Genomic DNA, 15,673 nt, shown 5'->3' with positions numbered 1-15,673 from the left:
CTCTATGGAGGTTTAGTTTTCCTATGACTTAAGTGCCTACACTGACTCAATGACATGGTCACAGATGGTTTGCCTTCTCAATGACAGCAAACAGACAAACAGGACAAAGGAAAGAAATGCTATTCTCCCAAATCCACAAGTTGACATAGGGAGTAAATTGTTGGGCAGCCACCACAGAATGAAAGAGCATACCTAGCCTTGGCTAAAGACACAAGTTCCCCATCCTCCTGTCCCCCTCCACACAATGTCCTAGGAGGGACACTAATGAAAGGCCTAATGATGTGTCCAATGAGGCGTAACTGCCCAATGTACAAAAGAGTCAAGTAAATTAGGTCATAAAGGGGAAGTAAATTTAACACCCACAGAGGTACTTGGATCACTACTAGGTCTAAAAGTGAGCTTCAGCTAATGATTACAAGTAGGAAAAAGTACTTACTCATCTACCACCTATATTAATTCTTTATTGTTTTTGAAAATCTGGCAATAACCAGAAGATTATTCTTTTTTAAGATTGCTTTAACAATGAGTTCCAGATTGACATCGACCTGAAAATGCCACCCTCAGCCCTACTCTCTCCCAGAGTAATTTTATCTAATCCCTCAACTCCACTATGACCTCCCTGCAAACATTCTTAACTTCCTATTTCCAGCCTCGGCAACTTGCTCAGGCTCTGGTTCTATACTCCTAAGTGTCTACTGGATATTCCCATCCAAGGGACCTACCAGCTTCTCCCAACCTGAATTCATCTTCCCTCGCAAACAAGAATCTCATCCTGTGCTTCCCGACAATACCCAGTCACCAGTGTCTTTTCTTCACTCATTCGCCAATATTTTTAAGCACCACAATGAGTTAAGAGTGATGCCAGGAGTTGTGGGAGATAGCAGCTTTCAGACAGGCCAGGTCCCTGGAGGTTAGTTTCCATCTCTTGATACACCCACAGCTGAAGACCAAGGACTGATTTGAACAGGAACATAATGAGTGTTCAGAGATCTTTTCTTGCAGCTGGCAAGTGAAAAACAAGACTCTGCCTTTGCATTTAATTCACTGAGATAAAGCACATTTGGCCATGATGTATGTGAAATAGCCAATCTTAGACAGAGGTATATTACTTACTTTGGTTTTACCTGCGGTCCCAAGAGGATGAGTTTTTAATTATAATGACAAACATTTTTCAATGTACAAACCTAATTTACTTAAGTTTTCCACCTCCTATATGGACCCAAGTATTCTGTTCCTGTGAAAACTGCTATATCTAATGTAGCAAGAGACACTCTAGAGAGCCACCTGTCTGCCTTCCTTCTCGATTTCAGGTGTAGGACATTCTTAGGGCACCTCAGAGCATAGCAGCCCTGACTAGCGTTCTCTAACTCTGTGTTACATGACCTCTGGTCACCAGGAAGATTAAGTAGTTCTCCAGTAACTGCCCAGTGCTTTCACAAGTATTTCCTACTTGTATGCAGAAAACTGCTTACCGATTGGCCATGAGCATGCTCGACATAATTTAACAACCTTCTGGCTATTAGATGTAAAACAGCCTAAGCTCAGGACAGTCTTTGCCACACCACCCCCTTTTTCCTTTTTTTTTTTTTTCCTTTTTGGTTAATGTGTAATGAAGGAGGCTGGTTACAAAATACAAGATGTACATGGGATACGCCTACTTGAAAATAGCCATTCATTTTAGTGTTTTAGAATTTTCTAATTATTGTTTAAATGATGCACAATGTCTTACCTCACTATTGAGACTCTAAGCTCTTTCAGGACCGAGAATAGGTTTTATATGGTATTATGGAGTAAACAGGTTCCTGAAACTTAACACTTCAAGGTACCTTGGTAACATTCCTATAATGATTTGTAAGTTATTTAAAGGCATTTAAATATTCTTTGGGCAACAATCTTAGTTATGTCAGGGATATTAAACATTGAAGTAAGAAGAAACAAAGACAATAATTTTAAAAGAATAACCAGGGGCCAACCGAGTGGTGCATTGGTTAAGAACTGGCTTGGGATACCAGAATGCCGGGGTTTGGATCCCACATGAGGGCTAGTGACACTGCCCTCTACAGCTAAGATGCTGAACAACGCTCGACCTGGAGCTGGGCTGCCGTGGGTCACCGGCGATGGCATGGGCTGCAGCCCCTGATGCAGTGGGTTGCCATAAGCTACCATGTGTAGCCAGCAGCCAGCGTGAGCGGCCATCCAGAAGCCGGCGACTGATCTGCCTCGCCCGGGAAGAGCGCAATGATGGTGCCAGCTTGGGCCAGTGAAGCGACATCCTCCGCAACTAGACTGAAGAACAAAACAACAGCAACTTGTCTGTTCCCCTTCCCCTGATTCCCCAATAAAATCTTTAAAAAAACAAAACAAACAAACAAACAAACAAACAAACAAACAAACAAACAAACAAACAAAAGAATAACCAGGAGCAAGCCCAGGGCTGGGAGAACCAAAACAGCCATTTAAGCACAATGATTTAATTTTGAAAATAACATCAGATAAGACATACGATATGTTCAATCATTTCCCCCATTGTTCCAAAACACAAGCTGTGTCCCCTTCGACCCTATCATAGCAATATAAATTCAAACGGCTGAAAGGTAACAGGAGGGTGGGGGGGAGGGTGTGATGGAGGTCCAGCTCATCTCTCTACCATCCCCCATCTCCCGGACAATCAGATGCCAGGTATGGCAAGCACACCACCTCCCGTGCTCCCAGAGCCACTCCCAGAGAGTCTCCTCAGAAATAATAACCATTTCCTAGTGGGAACCATTAAACACATGGAACATCCTATAATAATAACCATTTCCTAGTGGGAACCACTAAACACATGGAACATCCTATAATGTGCTTTGGGACACTGTGCTACAAAACCACCCATCAATAAGTACCACAGAGACCCTACGGGTCAAAACTATCCACCAACAAGCACCAAAGAAATATTACTCTTAGAAAGCAGCACAAGATCTGTTTATCACCTTGCAATGATACACATGTAAATTCATTATCTAGGTAACTGCATTACTGTCTGGTTCACTGACACCTGAGACAGGAAACGTCACGGCTGCCCAGCCCCTGCCACTGTTCGCCCCACCACCACTTTTAATAGTCATAAAGTGAGAAGGGGCAACGCCCGCCGAGAGAAAGTAAGTTCAATATCATCCTTTACACATGTAAAAGAAAGAAGAAACTTTTAGGAGGGTTTGTTTGTTTTGGAAGGTGGGAAATATACTTTGTAAAAATTAATTTTAATTTTTTTATTGAGGTAAAAATTGATACATATTAGTTTCAGGTGTATAACATAATGATTCAATATTTGTATATATTACAAAATGATCGTCACAATAAACCTAGTTATCATCCCATTTAAAAAATATATATTTCCTATAGAAAATTACTGTTCTTTTTTTTGCTACGTTTTTACATTTGTTCAATGTACTTGTGATCAAACTATGTATTCACAACTTTGTATCCTGATTTCTTTCATTTACTGTTTAGACAGAAGAATTTTTCATGGTATCACAGTTCTTAAGGGTTACATGATACTCCACTGACTACATGAACCGGCTTTTCATTTCTCTGGTGTTAGACACTTATGTTAGTTTCAATTTGTTTTGTTAAAAATATAGAGGTTAAAAAATTATGGTCCTGAAGTTATATGATTTGCCTAACATTCTAAACAAAAAATAATTGTGAAAGGAAATAATAAAGGCTTTGAGGTTGTAAAGTGATATGGTAAATCTCAATGCCAAGTAGGAGTGTTTCTAATTCTATTTTGGGGTTATCTAGTCTCATGAGAAATTGAGAGCTGACAGTTTCAGAGCAACACAGTTATCCCAGGCCAGAAAAGAAGACTGTGCTCAGTACTCAGTTCCCATTCCTCATAGCCTTCATTCCTAATCCTTCATGGTAGAGGTAGAATAGAAACCCTTACAGAATAAGGTTTTGGGAATGGCTTGGAGAAATGAGGAGAGTGAGCTATTCCCTCAGGAATTCCTGGCTATTCTGGGTCCCAAAGAGTGTGGCATTTTGTTACTGGTCACCTTGAGAACAGACAGTACCTAGGACAAAAGCACTACTTGCTACTCCCCTTCTAAGAGCAGGAACTTGTATTTAACAAGTATTTAAGTATTTAACTTAAAGCTGTCCTGAGAAGGCACTGTTCTTTGGAAAAGACAATAATGCTGGGGAAAATAGAAGGCAGCAGGAAAAGAGGAAGACCAAATATGAGATGGATTGACTCCATAAAAGCATGAGTCTACAGGAGTGGAGCAGGGCTGTTGGGAACTGGACACGGTGGGCATCACTCATTCATGGGGTTGCTAGGAGGCTGAGCCAACTCAGTGGCATGTAACACACACACACACACACACACACACACACACACACACTTATTCTGGCTTTCATGAGTCCATGCCTATTTCAAGTATCTTTCATTCCCCACTTTTTAAAGCACCTGACTCCTAAATTTTCAAGTAATTTGGACTTTTACACTTGCTTGAAGTTTTCTAATACAAAACTGCTACTTTTGTATGTAAAAAAATGTCCTATTACTATATACTGTATACAAATTCTCAGAAACAGTAAAATCTCCCAATTTCTTCCTAGATACTGCCCAGTTCCAATGGTGTATTTTTTCTAGAATTGGACCTCCTCCTATAAATATGCATAAGTGACTTGTTAAGCATCACAAAGGCTCTTTCACTTCTAAGTTAGTGTGGTCTCTCCGACTCCTCTATTTTCTGAACACCAACATCTGTATTACGAATTCTTAATCAGATGGCCCCATATTCCCATTTCATTTCTCCTTTTGCGGTATAACTAGAAAATCAGTTCAGTGAAAGTAAATCCTGTTAGCATTACTGGTTTATCTGGTAAGTTGGCCTATTAAATACTATTGAGTACTTTATTACAGGCCAGATTTGATAACTGCCTTCAGCTGCCCCAGAAAATGGGAGCGGCTGTTAATTATTTGTCAAAGGTTTCACTGCCACAGCAACGAAGAAACACTTTGAGAGTCTGTAAGTCCATCTTTCTCTTCCGAAAACAAATGTCTTTTTGATTATAGGAGCTCAAAACTACACACAAATCCAGGAGGCACACTCACCACCATATAAGCAGTTATCTTCTCCAACTGCTCATTCAAGGAAGTATTTACACTTAACATTCAAAGCACTCTCCCACAACCCATCCAGCTCCACAGACGGTAATTGCGCCCCATTCATCTTACCTTGATTTTGGCCTACTTGTTTTCTATCTGAGCTAAATGCTAAAGCAATGAGTGTTTCCTACAAAGAATACAAGGATTTTCATCAACTTTTCTGGTAGGATTTGGTTAACAGTGCCAAATTACCTCACAGATTACATACCCTTCTGATAATACCCCCATTATATCTCTTGAGTTATTTATACAAAATATTTCCACAGATGCAAGAAAAGTCAAAGAAATGCAGCTATGTAATACTAAATGTTATATACCTGAAACGAATCTAATATTGCATACTATTATTTAATTTAAAAAATTCACAGCCACAATATCCATACTTATGGTCTGGCATTGATTTATGAACCTAAAGTGTTCTTTTTTAAACTAATATGACCTACTAACATTATCATACTTTCAATGTATCTTCTCTTATCACTCTGGGAAAGAAAAAAAATTGCTGCAAAGTTGAATATACATTCAAAATTAGTTTTATCAAGTTAGCAATAAATTGACTTTGATGATTAGAATCAGCAACCATCTTTTAAAAATTGCACACTTCTTCCCCCCACATTACAAATCTTTAAATCTTTTCTTTGGGGGGATGGGCTTTTTTTCCTCATTGCTAATACTACTACTAGTGGGTTCTAGTATTATAAATCTTATATCTGAATTTTCCTAGCAAATAAAAATAACTGATCAGACCCAGACCAAACACTACACAGGAAAAGTCAGGCAACCAAGTGGTAAGAGAAAGCCTTTCAAAACAGAAACTTTATCTGTAAAATGGGGAGTCTACAAACAGAACCACCTGCTGAAAATTTTCACCTCTTGGTTCAAACTCTCTAAACTCCTAGTCCAAAGGCAGTAATTTTTCACATTTTCTGTAAAATGGATGGCCTTAAAACTCTTGCTCCCTGGTCTAGCTTTTCAGAAGGAAATGAGTTTCCTTAAAAGAATGAATCTAGCTTCCCTTGACTCTTAAAGACAACCATCTTCCATATTTCTTCAAATCACAATAACATGTTAAATGTCTTTTTTAATTTAACAGTTGTTCCCTTCAACTGAAAGGTCAAATACTATAAAGGCTCTTCCTTCTGAGACCTTTGTGCCCAAAGCTTACAAAGGTCCTCTGGGCGGTGCCTGGCCCTGGTTCTGGACACTCAAATGGCACTCGCTTTGTTTCTCATTTGTCTTACCCTCAGCATGACACTTCGGGGGCAATGAACATAAATAAGATGGTTTACAACCTTACAGTGTCCATCTAACGCAGCTTTAAACTTTTCTATTCCTATCCAGTTCTTTAGCTTCTGCAGTAGTTTGTGAGGTAAACTCTTCACACGACTGTTCACAAGCCCAGATTTCCCCACCCCCTCTTCCTTCATCACCATTCATGTGATAATGCCTCCTCGATGGGAACACCTCATCTCACCTTTGTCTCCGCAGGTCCATTTGCTTCCTTCCTGAGCTTCAAAGGTAGGCCAGGGCCCTCGAGACGTGGCCAGTGGGCACTCTGGGGCTGGCAGAGCCACCCGCACCTCCTGGGGTGTCCCTTCTCCCACCTGCCACCTGAACACTCTTTCCTTAAATATTTGCCCCTAAAAGTCCATCTAACTCTGAAAGAGGATGGACCAGCTATTCCACGAGCCCTTTGTCTGAGGCTTCCATACCTCACATTCTTATCCACAAAGCGCTGGTCCTCACACAGGTAGGGGGTCGGCTCTGCACAGGGAAGGGGAGCCTAGGTTTCCGCGTCCAGTAAAGGGATGGGTTAGGGCCGAGGTCCTTCCAGGGGCCAAATTTCTACAATTTTACGACCAAACTTGCAGGTACTATTTCTGAGGTGGGGAGGGCGAACTCCGGGCGACCCCCGAACTCCGCACTGCTACTGGCAGTAAGAACGGCCCCCTCCAGCCCAAGTTCTGTGTATCCCCGCCTCCGACCTCGGGCGCCGGCCGTGGAGGAGGCCCGGCCGACGCCTGCTCGCAGCCACGCCATGCCCTCCTCCATCCTCACCCGCCGCCGCGGGCCGCCTCTCACCTGGCACGCTGGCATTGCCTGTCCTGCTCCGCACCGGAGCCCATAAGGTCTGGACGGGTCTCGGCGGCCACCAGCCCCCCGTGAGGGAGGCTGGCAGAGCCCCCGAGTCTAACGCGCCGCCACCGGGAACGCGCCGCCTGGTTTCTAAGGAACCGGGGGCTGTGGAAAGGGAGGGGCGGGACGGCAGGAGTGCTGCGCATGCTCCCTGACGGGGTGGACTCGCGCTGGGAGGGGCCGTGACCTGGAGGTGCGCATGCTCGTTCGTCGTGGGGCTGGGGAGGGGGGGCGTGGGGGGCGAATTAAGTAGCCATGCTGGAGGCCCTGGTCATTCATTTCCGGCGGAGGAGGCGACCGAGCGTGTGGTCTTCCATCCTCAGCTTCCTTCTAGTTTGCTGCCCGGCGTCAAGAGCAAGGAGGTTCTGGGATCTGTGATGGTTCTTGGTTTTCCTGGAATGAAGGTCTGCCAGTTCCGACTCCTAATGACTCCCGCTTTTCTGTTCTCTCAGGAGCCTAGTCTGGGCTCCTCTCCCTGTGGATGGTCTTTGGTTGTTCTGAGATATCAGTGCTCTTCAGAACTGTGACCTCCGTCTCTCTGATCTCTTTACTGGAGCCTACCCCCGCTCTCCCCCCCAATATAATTTTGTAACAAGACTATCCTTTGGTTCATCAGACTGTCCCCTAGGGGAGTGAAACCTGTAAACCTTAGTGCAAAACAGGCTATGTTGGAAATGTGGGATTAGGGGTTATTTCTGCATGGGGAGACCCCACCCTGCTTTTCTGACTTTCCTGGTGAGTCTGGACCCCTGGAGGGTGTCCCAGCCATCTTTCCAGAGCAGCCTGTAATGACAGAACATGCTCAGTTGAGCTGAGGCAGTTGTTCCCACTGAGACCTGCTGACAAGCAGGACTCTGCTTGCTTTGGCAAGAGACAGGATTTCCCGCCACCGTTGCCCTTTGTGAGCATGGAAGGCTTCCAGAATAATGAGAATTTGTAACCTCTAGCCCCTTTTCTGATGGGGTTTTATCCCCCTATTCCCTCCGCCTGGCTTGTGAACTTTCAGGCACAAAGGAGGCAGAATCACAGTGTGCTTATGTTTGATGTTTCTTAGTCATTGTTCTGTTTCACTCTAGAGCAGGGCTTCTCAGCAGCACTGTTGACATTTTGGGCTTGATAATTCTTTGTTGTGGCAGGCTGTCTGTGCATTGTAGGATGTTTAGCAGCATCCCTAGTCTCAACCCACTGGATGCCAGTAGCACCCCAACCCCAGCTTTGACTATCAAAAGTATCTCCAGACATTGCCAAATGCCCTCTTGGGGGCAAAAGTTGGTCCCAGTTGAGAACCACTAGTCTAGAGGGAAATTAATCTACTTTAGCTTTATTTATGAAACCTGGACATTTGTGCTTATCTAATACTTCCCTCTTCCCTCTACACTAGCTTTTCCCCTAAGAGTTCTGTAGAGTAATAGTCCTGTAAAATGCCCGAGTGAAACATTCTACAGTAATGTAAGTTTGGAAAGTACTGGGTTAAGCTGCACATCTTAACAGGATTTAAATAGCTGGTAATGTTCACTGTGAGCATCTGTTAACAGTTTTCCTTTTATAAAAACTGGACCACACAACCCTTTTCCAGTTCCAGGAACCATGTCTCTCTGAGATACGGATCCACATGCTCTCCAGCAAACCTCCCCACTCCGGTGACTTTTAGCCCCCACCTGTTTTTTTGTTCCCTGGACTATCTTGTGGCACCATTACCCATCCCTTCACCCCAACCAAAAGCCTACATTTGCCTTGTCTCTTCTTTCATTTCCCTCACATCCAGTTACTCATCCTGTTGTGCTCATTTATCTCCTAAATATTTCTCAAACCTGCCCTCTTGCATCTGGCCTACTGCAATGGCCTCTTAGCTGGTTTGCCTCCAATCTGTTTCCAGTCCCCCCTTCAGGTAGACACCAGCATAAGCTACTGTATCCCTCCTCTGCATAAAACCCTGGTCCCTTGGAAGCAGGGGAGGCAGAATGAGGCAGGAGCAGGCCAGTCACGCCAAGGAGCATCCTCAAGGAGGCAGGGCAGTCACATGTACTGCATCCCTATGTGCCAAGCACTGCCCTATGCATGCTAGAATCTTCTACCACCATGGGTAGAATTGACCACATTTTAAGGATGGGGAAACTGAAGCTGAGAAAGGTTAATTTTCCAGGGTCACCCAGTTAGTAAACAGAACTAGGGTTTTCAGGACAAACTTTTTCTCCTCAGGCTGACAGGAAGCTAACTTCAATACCTCTCAGAAGAGCCTTTTTTATTGTCCAGTGTTTGGGGTGAACGTATTTGGAATGTATTAAAATCTTATTTTGAGGGGAGGAGGTCCTGTGGCCCATCTTTTTGAAGCTGAATTTGCTTTCTCTTTGTCATAGATGAAAGCTATTTTGGGGGAGAGGATGGAAGCTAAGTACCTATCTTCTTGGGGGTCTTGTAAACACCCAAAGTCTTGAGGGTCCTTGAGGACCAGGGGCCTAGGCACTGAAGAGGCAGGCTGAGAAGTGGACAAACCCTCCCGGTATGCCACACAAGGGGTGGCCACCCCAGTAAGACTCAAAACAGACGAGACACTCATGACTGCTCATGGATGTGTATTTTAATAAAAATAGTTCTGTCAAAATACAACAGGAGTTTTTTCATCTCTCAAGTACAATTTAATAGGATGTTTTGTGTTAGAATTCTCTCTAAACCCTCCCACACCCACAAGTTTCATGCTAATGCCAAGTATCAACTTGCGAGGACAAAGGCAGAACCAGTGTGCACAATGTGGAGGAAGTCTGTATCAGCTGTAGTTACTAATGGAGGAAAACCCTATGCAAAGAGGCGGCACCTCAGGCAGCCAGAGTCCATAATCTGGCCACAGGTCCGGGTGCATGGGACTGGTGGTCAAGTAGGGCTCTGCTGCCCAGCTGCCACCCAGAGTGCATACCTGAGTTGTGAGCAACCATAGAACTTTCAGCTCTGACAGTTCTCTGCCTCATCTTCTTTGTGCTTGCTTAAGGGGGAGGACGGTGCTGGGTGGCCAGCTGGGCAGTCCCCACTTTTCCATCTCTTGGTGTCCCCTGTTCTGATGGCCTGCACCCAGCAACAGACCCATGTAGGTGAGGATCAGGGTTCTGGCTTTCTTTTCGTGGTCTGCCAATTTCCATCCACTCTGGAAGGAGCAATCATTTGGTGGCACAAGGGGAAAACGTAAGGAAGGCTGCTCCCCTAGGGCTGGACAACCCCACAGGGCTAGGTCTTCCTCCTGACCCCTTGGGTCAAGTCCAGCTCTTCACCGGGGCTCCTCCCAGGTGCCTTCCCCACTCAGCTCCCAGAAGCAGGCTGGTAGGACTTGGTGTGCATAAGGGGCTTCTCTGGCTGGCAGGCAGGCCTGGACTATCAGCAAGACAGTGGGCTCAAGCAGCTTGATTTTGGTCCTCTTCATGGCTTGTGGGGCAAAGGCTTATTTATGTCCAGAAGGTCAGCTGTCCAACTGGGACAGAGAGCCCCTCTGAAGAGGAACAGAGTAAACAACTTGGACTCAGCTGAAACAGTGAGATAAGGCACAGAAAATGGGGAGATGGCCATGGGTACTGAGTGCGAGCCAGGCGGACACCCAACCCCAAGCGGTACACAGCTGTCCTGAGCCTTCCTGGGCCCTCTCAGATGCTCCACAACCCAAGCCCAGGCACGCATCCCCATCCCTGACACACCCCTGAAAGTACCAGCTGCTCAGACACTGCTAGAGGCCTCCCTAACACTGCTGAGCCTAACCCCTCACCTGCCATTTAGCTTTAGGACTAAAGAGTGTTGCCCAACCCACAGGGATGAGGTTAGTCCCAGCTCTGTCATTAATAATGCTGTGTGACCCAAGCCACTTAACCTCCTGGGCCTGTTTCCTTATTTGTAAAAGGAGAGGATTGCTGGAGTGAATGTTCTCTGAACCCCATTCCAGCTGCCAAAGCCTCTGGTTTTAATTCTCAATCTCATTGGCTTCTGACCATCTTAACAGCCTGATGTTTCCAACCTTTGGGTTTGGGAGCTAGGCATCTCCAGCCTTGCACAGGATGAGTTTCCTTTACAGAAAGGACAACACCTCCCTGACGAGCCATGGTCTGTGGGCTGCCAGCTGGGGCCCTGGTGGGGACCAAGAAAAAGCAGCAGCCTATAGGATCAAGTCCCAAGGCAGAACTCTAACAGAGCACAGGGCCAGGGCCCTGACCTCATCACCAGCAGTTGGTCCAATTCAATCATTTCTCTTGTTGTCCAGCTGTGTGCCCAGCAAGGCCTGGTGGGCATTGAATAATATCTCAGGCCGTCCCAACCATTCCTGTGTCCACTGACAGAGAGCAGGAGTTTGCCCAGGCCAGATCCAGGCAGGGACTAGAAGTTCAACTTCTGACCTTGCCTTTTGCAGGAGCTGCTTGTGTGCTCCCTCCCACTGTGAAGCAGCTAGGGAAATCCCAGCCCCTCCTGGTGCTCCTCTGGGTAGGCCTCCTTCCTTTCCTCCTCTTGGGCAGTCAGTCCTCTCCACAGATGGCCCACCCAAGTCCTGGCAGCCATCTCGGCCCTTATTCTCCTGATTCCCTGATGGCAGTTCTGGGACTGTTTTTTGTGACAATCCATCTGACAGAGCTGGTGGGACATTTATAAAGCCCATGAGGTCCCTTCTTCCGGCCATCAAATATTCATAACAGTCTTTCCTTAAGAGTGGCTAGGGCCAAGCTGCAGGGAGCTGCCTGGCACAGCTGCAGTTGAGGCCTGGCCTAGGGGGTCAAGGGTTCCCTCCACTCCAGCGACCAGCAGCCCAAGAATCTGCCTCCACAAGGTCCTGGCTTCTCAACAGAAAACATCGATTCCATCCAAGCTGTGCAGAGACGGTGAAGATCCAGGCAGGAAGAAGGCAGCCCTGTGTTCAAGGGCCTCTGTCCTGGGGATGGAGACTTTCTCCTCACAGCCTGACACACAGCAGCTCTCAGGTCAAAGGCAGGTAGTTTCCAGGCAATTAGGTTAGAGTAAATGAATTATTTGGCCATCTTAACAACAAAGGGAGGCAGGATGTTGAAAAGGGAAGAAACAGAGGGGCAAGGCAGGCAGTGAGAGGCAGGGTAGAATGGTAGATAGCGTGCTGGCCAAGGACCCTCCACTCCCTTGCTTTGCTAGGTAGCACTGGGCCAATTCCTCTCTTCTTTGGACCCCTGGCCCTGCAAGTTCTCTGCTCAGTTCCGCTCTCATAGGCCTAGTGACTCACACCTCTTGGATGTGGCAAATCAACTTAGCCTGACCTGTCCACTAAGTGCCACGCCCCCCCGCCACCCCCCGCAAGCCTACTGGGCTTCCCTAGGCTGCAGCTGGGCTTGTGGCTCAACAAAGGGGAAGCCTGAAATAAACAAATCACTTGGCTGAGGTTACAGAGATGATTCCTTTTTAATGAGTTGGACTCAAATAAAAATGTATGGTGTCTGGACAGCCTCACCCAAGAGGTGCTGGACCACTAACACTACGATAAATACTGTGTCTTTTTTTAATATATATATTTATATATATAATCTCATTTTTTAAAATTTTTTTTTACTTATGAAAATAATAAGCTATCACCAACTTGGATAGGCTTCATCACTAAATTAGCAGAAACCAGCTCAGCACAAACTCTCCAGAGATAAATACTGGTGGCTCATTCAGGAGGGAAAAAAAAGATTAAAAAACCCCAACCCCTCCTCAAAACAAAACTCCCCTTTCAAAGTAGAAGGCTCTACATGAGAGTAACCAGCCAATACTGTGTCATAGGCCGCTGCACGTGAAGGGGGTAAAGTGAAAGAATGAGGGTGGGGAAAAAGGGAGGAAGGGAGGGAAGGAGGGAAGGAGGCCGGCCAGGCAGGAGGAGTAGACTCTGCCCATGGCTTCCAGGTCCCTGTGCCAGGTGCCTATGGAGGGCCAGGCTGCTCTAGCCCTGGGGCTGAGGGAGGGCCAGGCGGGGCCAGCCAGCGTGGTCAGCTAGTGCAAGTAGTCGTCGACTCTGGCGAAGGAGCAAGATCCCAGGCCCGCTCGGGCCATTAGCCGTAGACATTCAGATGCCTGGCCCAGGGCGAGCATCAGAGGGGGCTGCTTTGGCAGGTTCTGAGACTCTGTGGAGGAGGGAGAAAAGGCCTGGTCACTGCCCTGCCCCAGGGCTTGGGCCCAAGTCAAAGTTCCCTTGGGTACAGAAGGTGGGGTAGTAAACAGAATTTCTTGGAACACAGTGTTCATGTGTCCCAGCCACCAAGCCATGGCCCTGCAGCCATGCCAGGAACCTGAGGACCTCAGCTTTCTTCAGAGCAGTGGACTGGCCTGGGCCCACAGTCACAGGGCCCATCACGATCTAGCCAGACCACTCAGCTGGGCAGAGGGAGGTTAGGGTTTAAGTTCAGCCACAGGAGCCCAAGAGTCCTGTGGGCCACCAAGGAGCTCCTGGGCAGAGCTCACAGCCCTGATTTGAATAAACATCAGCAATTTCTAGGGAGAGAAGGGAGGGGGGCCACCCCAGGCACTCATGGCCAGCTTCTATTTTTGTTAGATCCACTTACCTAAAATGGCGCTGTTGAGGGCAGCGCACACAGGCTCCCTCTGGATGGGGTCAAGCTGCTGGCCAACTGGGCAGCTCCAGGGATCTGAGTATGCCAGCAGGCTAAAGGCATCCTAAGGGACAGGGCACTCTTGAGAGGATTATGTCACACACCACACACATACCTCCATGGCTCCAAGGGGATACAGGGCCCTGCGCTGTGCCCAGTGAGGGTACAACATACCCTGCTGTAGGGTCAGGCAGAGCTGTGTCCTCCCCAGAGCCTAGAGAGGGTGGGGTACACACCGGAGGTCCCATTTCCCATTGCAGACTTGACTGGAGCCCACTTTGCCCTGTTGCTGCTGTCCCAGAGTCACCCTGCCCCCAACACCAAATGGGGGCCCACTCTGTATGAGAGCCTGGCTTGTTCTGTACCTGTAGCATCTCCGTGTGGGCCAAATTCTTGCCGTACTCCCGGCCCAACTGCTCACTCAGTGCCTGCAACTCACGGCCAAATAGGATTATCCTTTCTGTGGCAGCCTGGTTGCCCCCGCAGAGCTGTCGCCGAGGATGCCCATCGTCTGCACCCAGAGTCCAGCAGAGAACACATCAGGAGGGGTGAGGGGAAAAAGGGAGGGCTCAGGGGGATCCGAAAGAGAACGTGGCAAGAAGGACCTGAGGTGGGGGGGGCTGTAGCTTCTGCTAGAGACAAGTGAGGGCTGGCAGGAGCAGGGCCATCTATAGCTGAGGGGCTCTTAGTCCACCTAGCACATGCTCTAAGAGTCAAACGGGACTCCGAAGCTTTCCCTCTTCCCACCCAGATGCATGGGTGCTCGTAAGAGTGCCCACTTTCATCAATTCCCTCTAGCTTCAAACGCAGTGGCCCTGGTCTTGGCAGTAGGCCAGAGCCTTCCCTCCTTAAGCACCTACTCATGATTAGCTGAGGAGGCAGTGGGCCAGGTCTGGCTAGAGCCTCTTAAGCTGCCAAAGCCTGCCTGTCCCAAACCCCTCCCAGGAGGTAAGGGCATTTGGACTGAGCATTGCTGCCAATGGAACACCATGCTGGCCCTCACCCATGCTGGACTCATCTGTCTGCAGGTCCTCATGCTTGTAGGCACCATTGACGATGCGTGTGGACATGCTCTCTAGCACACCATTGGGGTAATGCTCTGCGTCCATCTCCATCTCACTGTCGCTGTGGAGAAGGGTTGGGGTGGGAGTTGGCCAAGGGGATGTGGCTAGAGCAGCCTGGTTGGGCCTCCATTCAGGCTTTAGCTACAGGTTGCTGTGGGTAAAACGAGGGCCCCAAGGATCACGAAAGGACAGCTCAGGCTTCCCAGACTCCAACATCTGACCCCTACTGTGACGCCAACTATCCCCAGAAGCCTGTCACCTGATTCTCACTCTTGTCCCAATGCTGCCTCTGGGCACTTCCACTCCTTGGGCCTTCTCCCAGTTGACACACTCCTAGACATCCCCCACCCCCAAATGACCAGGGTCTGTGAGCCCCAATATGCATCTCTGGAAGCCAAACCCAGGTCAGCCCTGAGGCATACCTAGGGGCTGTTGATAGCCACCTATAGTCTGTAGCTTAAAACCCCTGCCTGCCCAACCTGGCTGACCACAAGCCATGCCCAGTAAAAGCCCTTCAGTATAGGCCCTGGGGGTTTCTAAGGCCTGGTCTCCTTGGAAGAGACCACATTCTTAGTCTGGCAGTGTCAGCGCCTCTGAAGAAAGACAGGGCCAAGGAAAGCGGCAACTGAATCATGGACAGGGCGAGAAGCTGAAGCCAATGCCTGGCAGGTCTGCAGCTACTACTCCAGGCATAGACCTGGGGGGTGGTGGTGGTGGTGGTGGTGTGTGTGTGTGTGTGTGGG

The 15,673-nt window shown here is 47.7% G+C and overlaps 2 protein-coding genes across 3 annotated transcripts in view; both read right to left on the bottom strand.

Annotated features, from left to right (window-relative positions):
- Window positions 1–7,433, bottom strand: part of GFOD2 (Gfo/Idh/MocA-like oxidoreductase domain containing 2) — a 35,610-nt gene extending 28,177 nt beyond the window's left edge. For both annotated transcript variants that reach the window (XM_019653265.1, XM_019653288.1), the window contains exon 1: window positions 7,238–7,433. The gene's annotated coding sequence lies outside the window, so the exon portion shown is untranslated. The remainder of the gene's footprint in view (window positions 1–7,237) is intronic.
- Window positions 7,434–9,847: 2,414 nt separating this feature from the next.
- RANBP10 (RAN binding protein 10) overlaps window positions 9,848–15,673 on the bottom strand; it is a 69,265-nt gene continuing 63,439 nt past the window's right edge. Inside the window, exons 10-13 of the mRNA XM_019653779.1 lie at window positions 14,870–14,991; window positions 14,232–14,377; window positions 13,819–13,930; window positions 9,848–13,380 (exon numbers count right to left, since the gene is read on the bottom strand). Of these exons, the coding sequence (XP_019509324.1) occupies window positions 13,250–13,380; window positions 13,819–13,930; window positions 14,232–14,377; window positions 14,870–14,991 (511 nt within the window). The 3' untranslated portion in view covers window positions 9,848–13,249. The remainder of the gene's footprint in view (window positions 13,381–13,818; window positions 13,931–14,231; window positions 14,378–14,869; window positions 14,992–15,673) is intronic.

The sequence above is a fragment of the Hipposideros armiger genome, unplaced genomic scaffold, assembly GCF_001890085.2.
Source record: "Hipposideros armiger isolate ML-2016 unplaced genomic scaffold, ASM189008v1 scaffold_9, whole genome shotgun sequence".
Taxonomy (NCBI): Eukaryota; Metazoa; Chordata; class Mammalia; order Chiroptera; family Hipposideridae; genus Hipposideros; species Hipposideros armiger.
The sequence above is the reverse complement of the archived record's forward strand: the minus strand, read 5'-3'. Positions and strand labels throughout refer to the sequence as shown.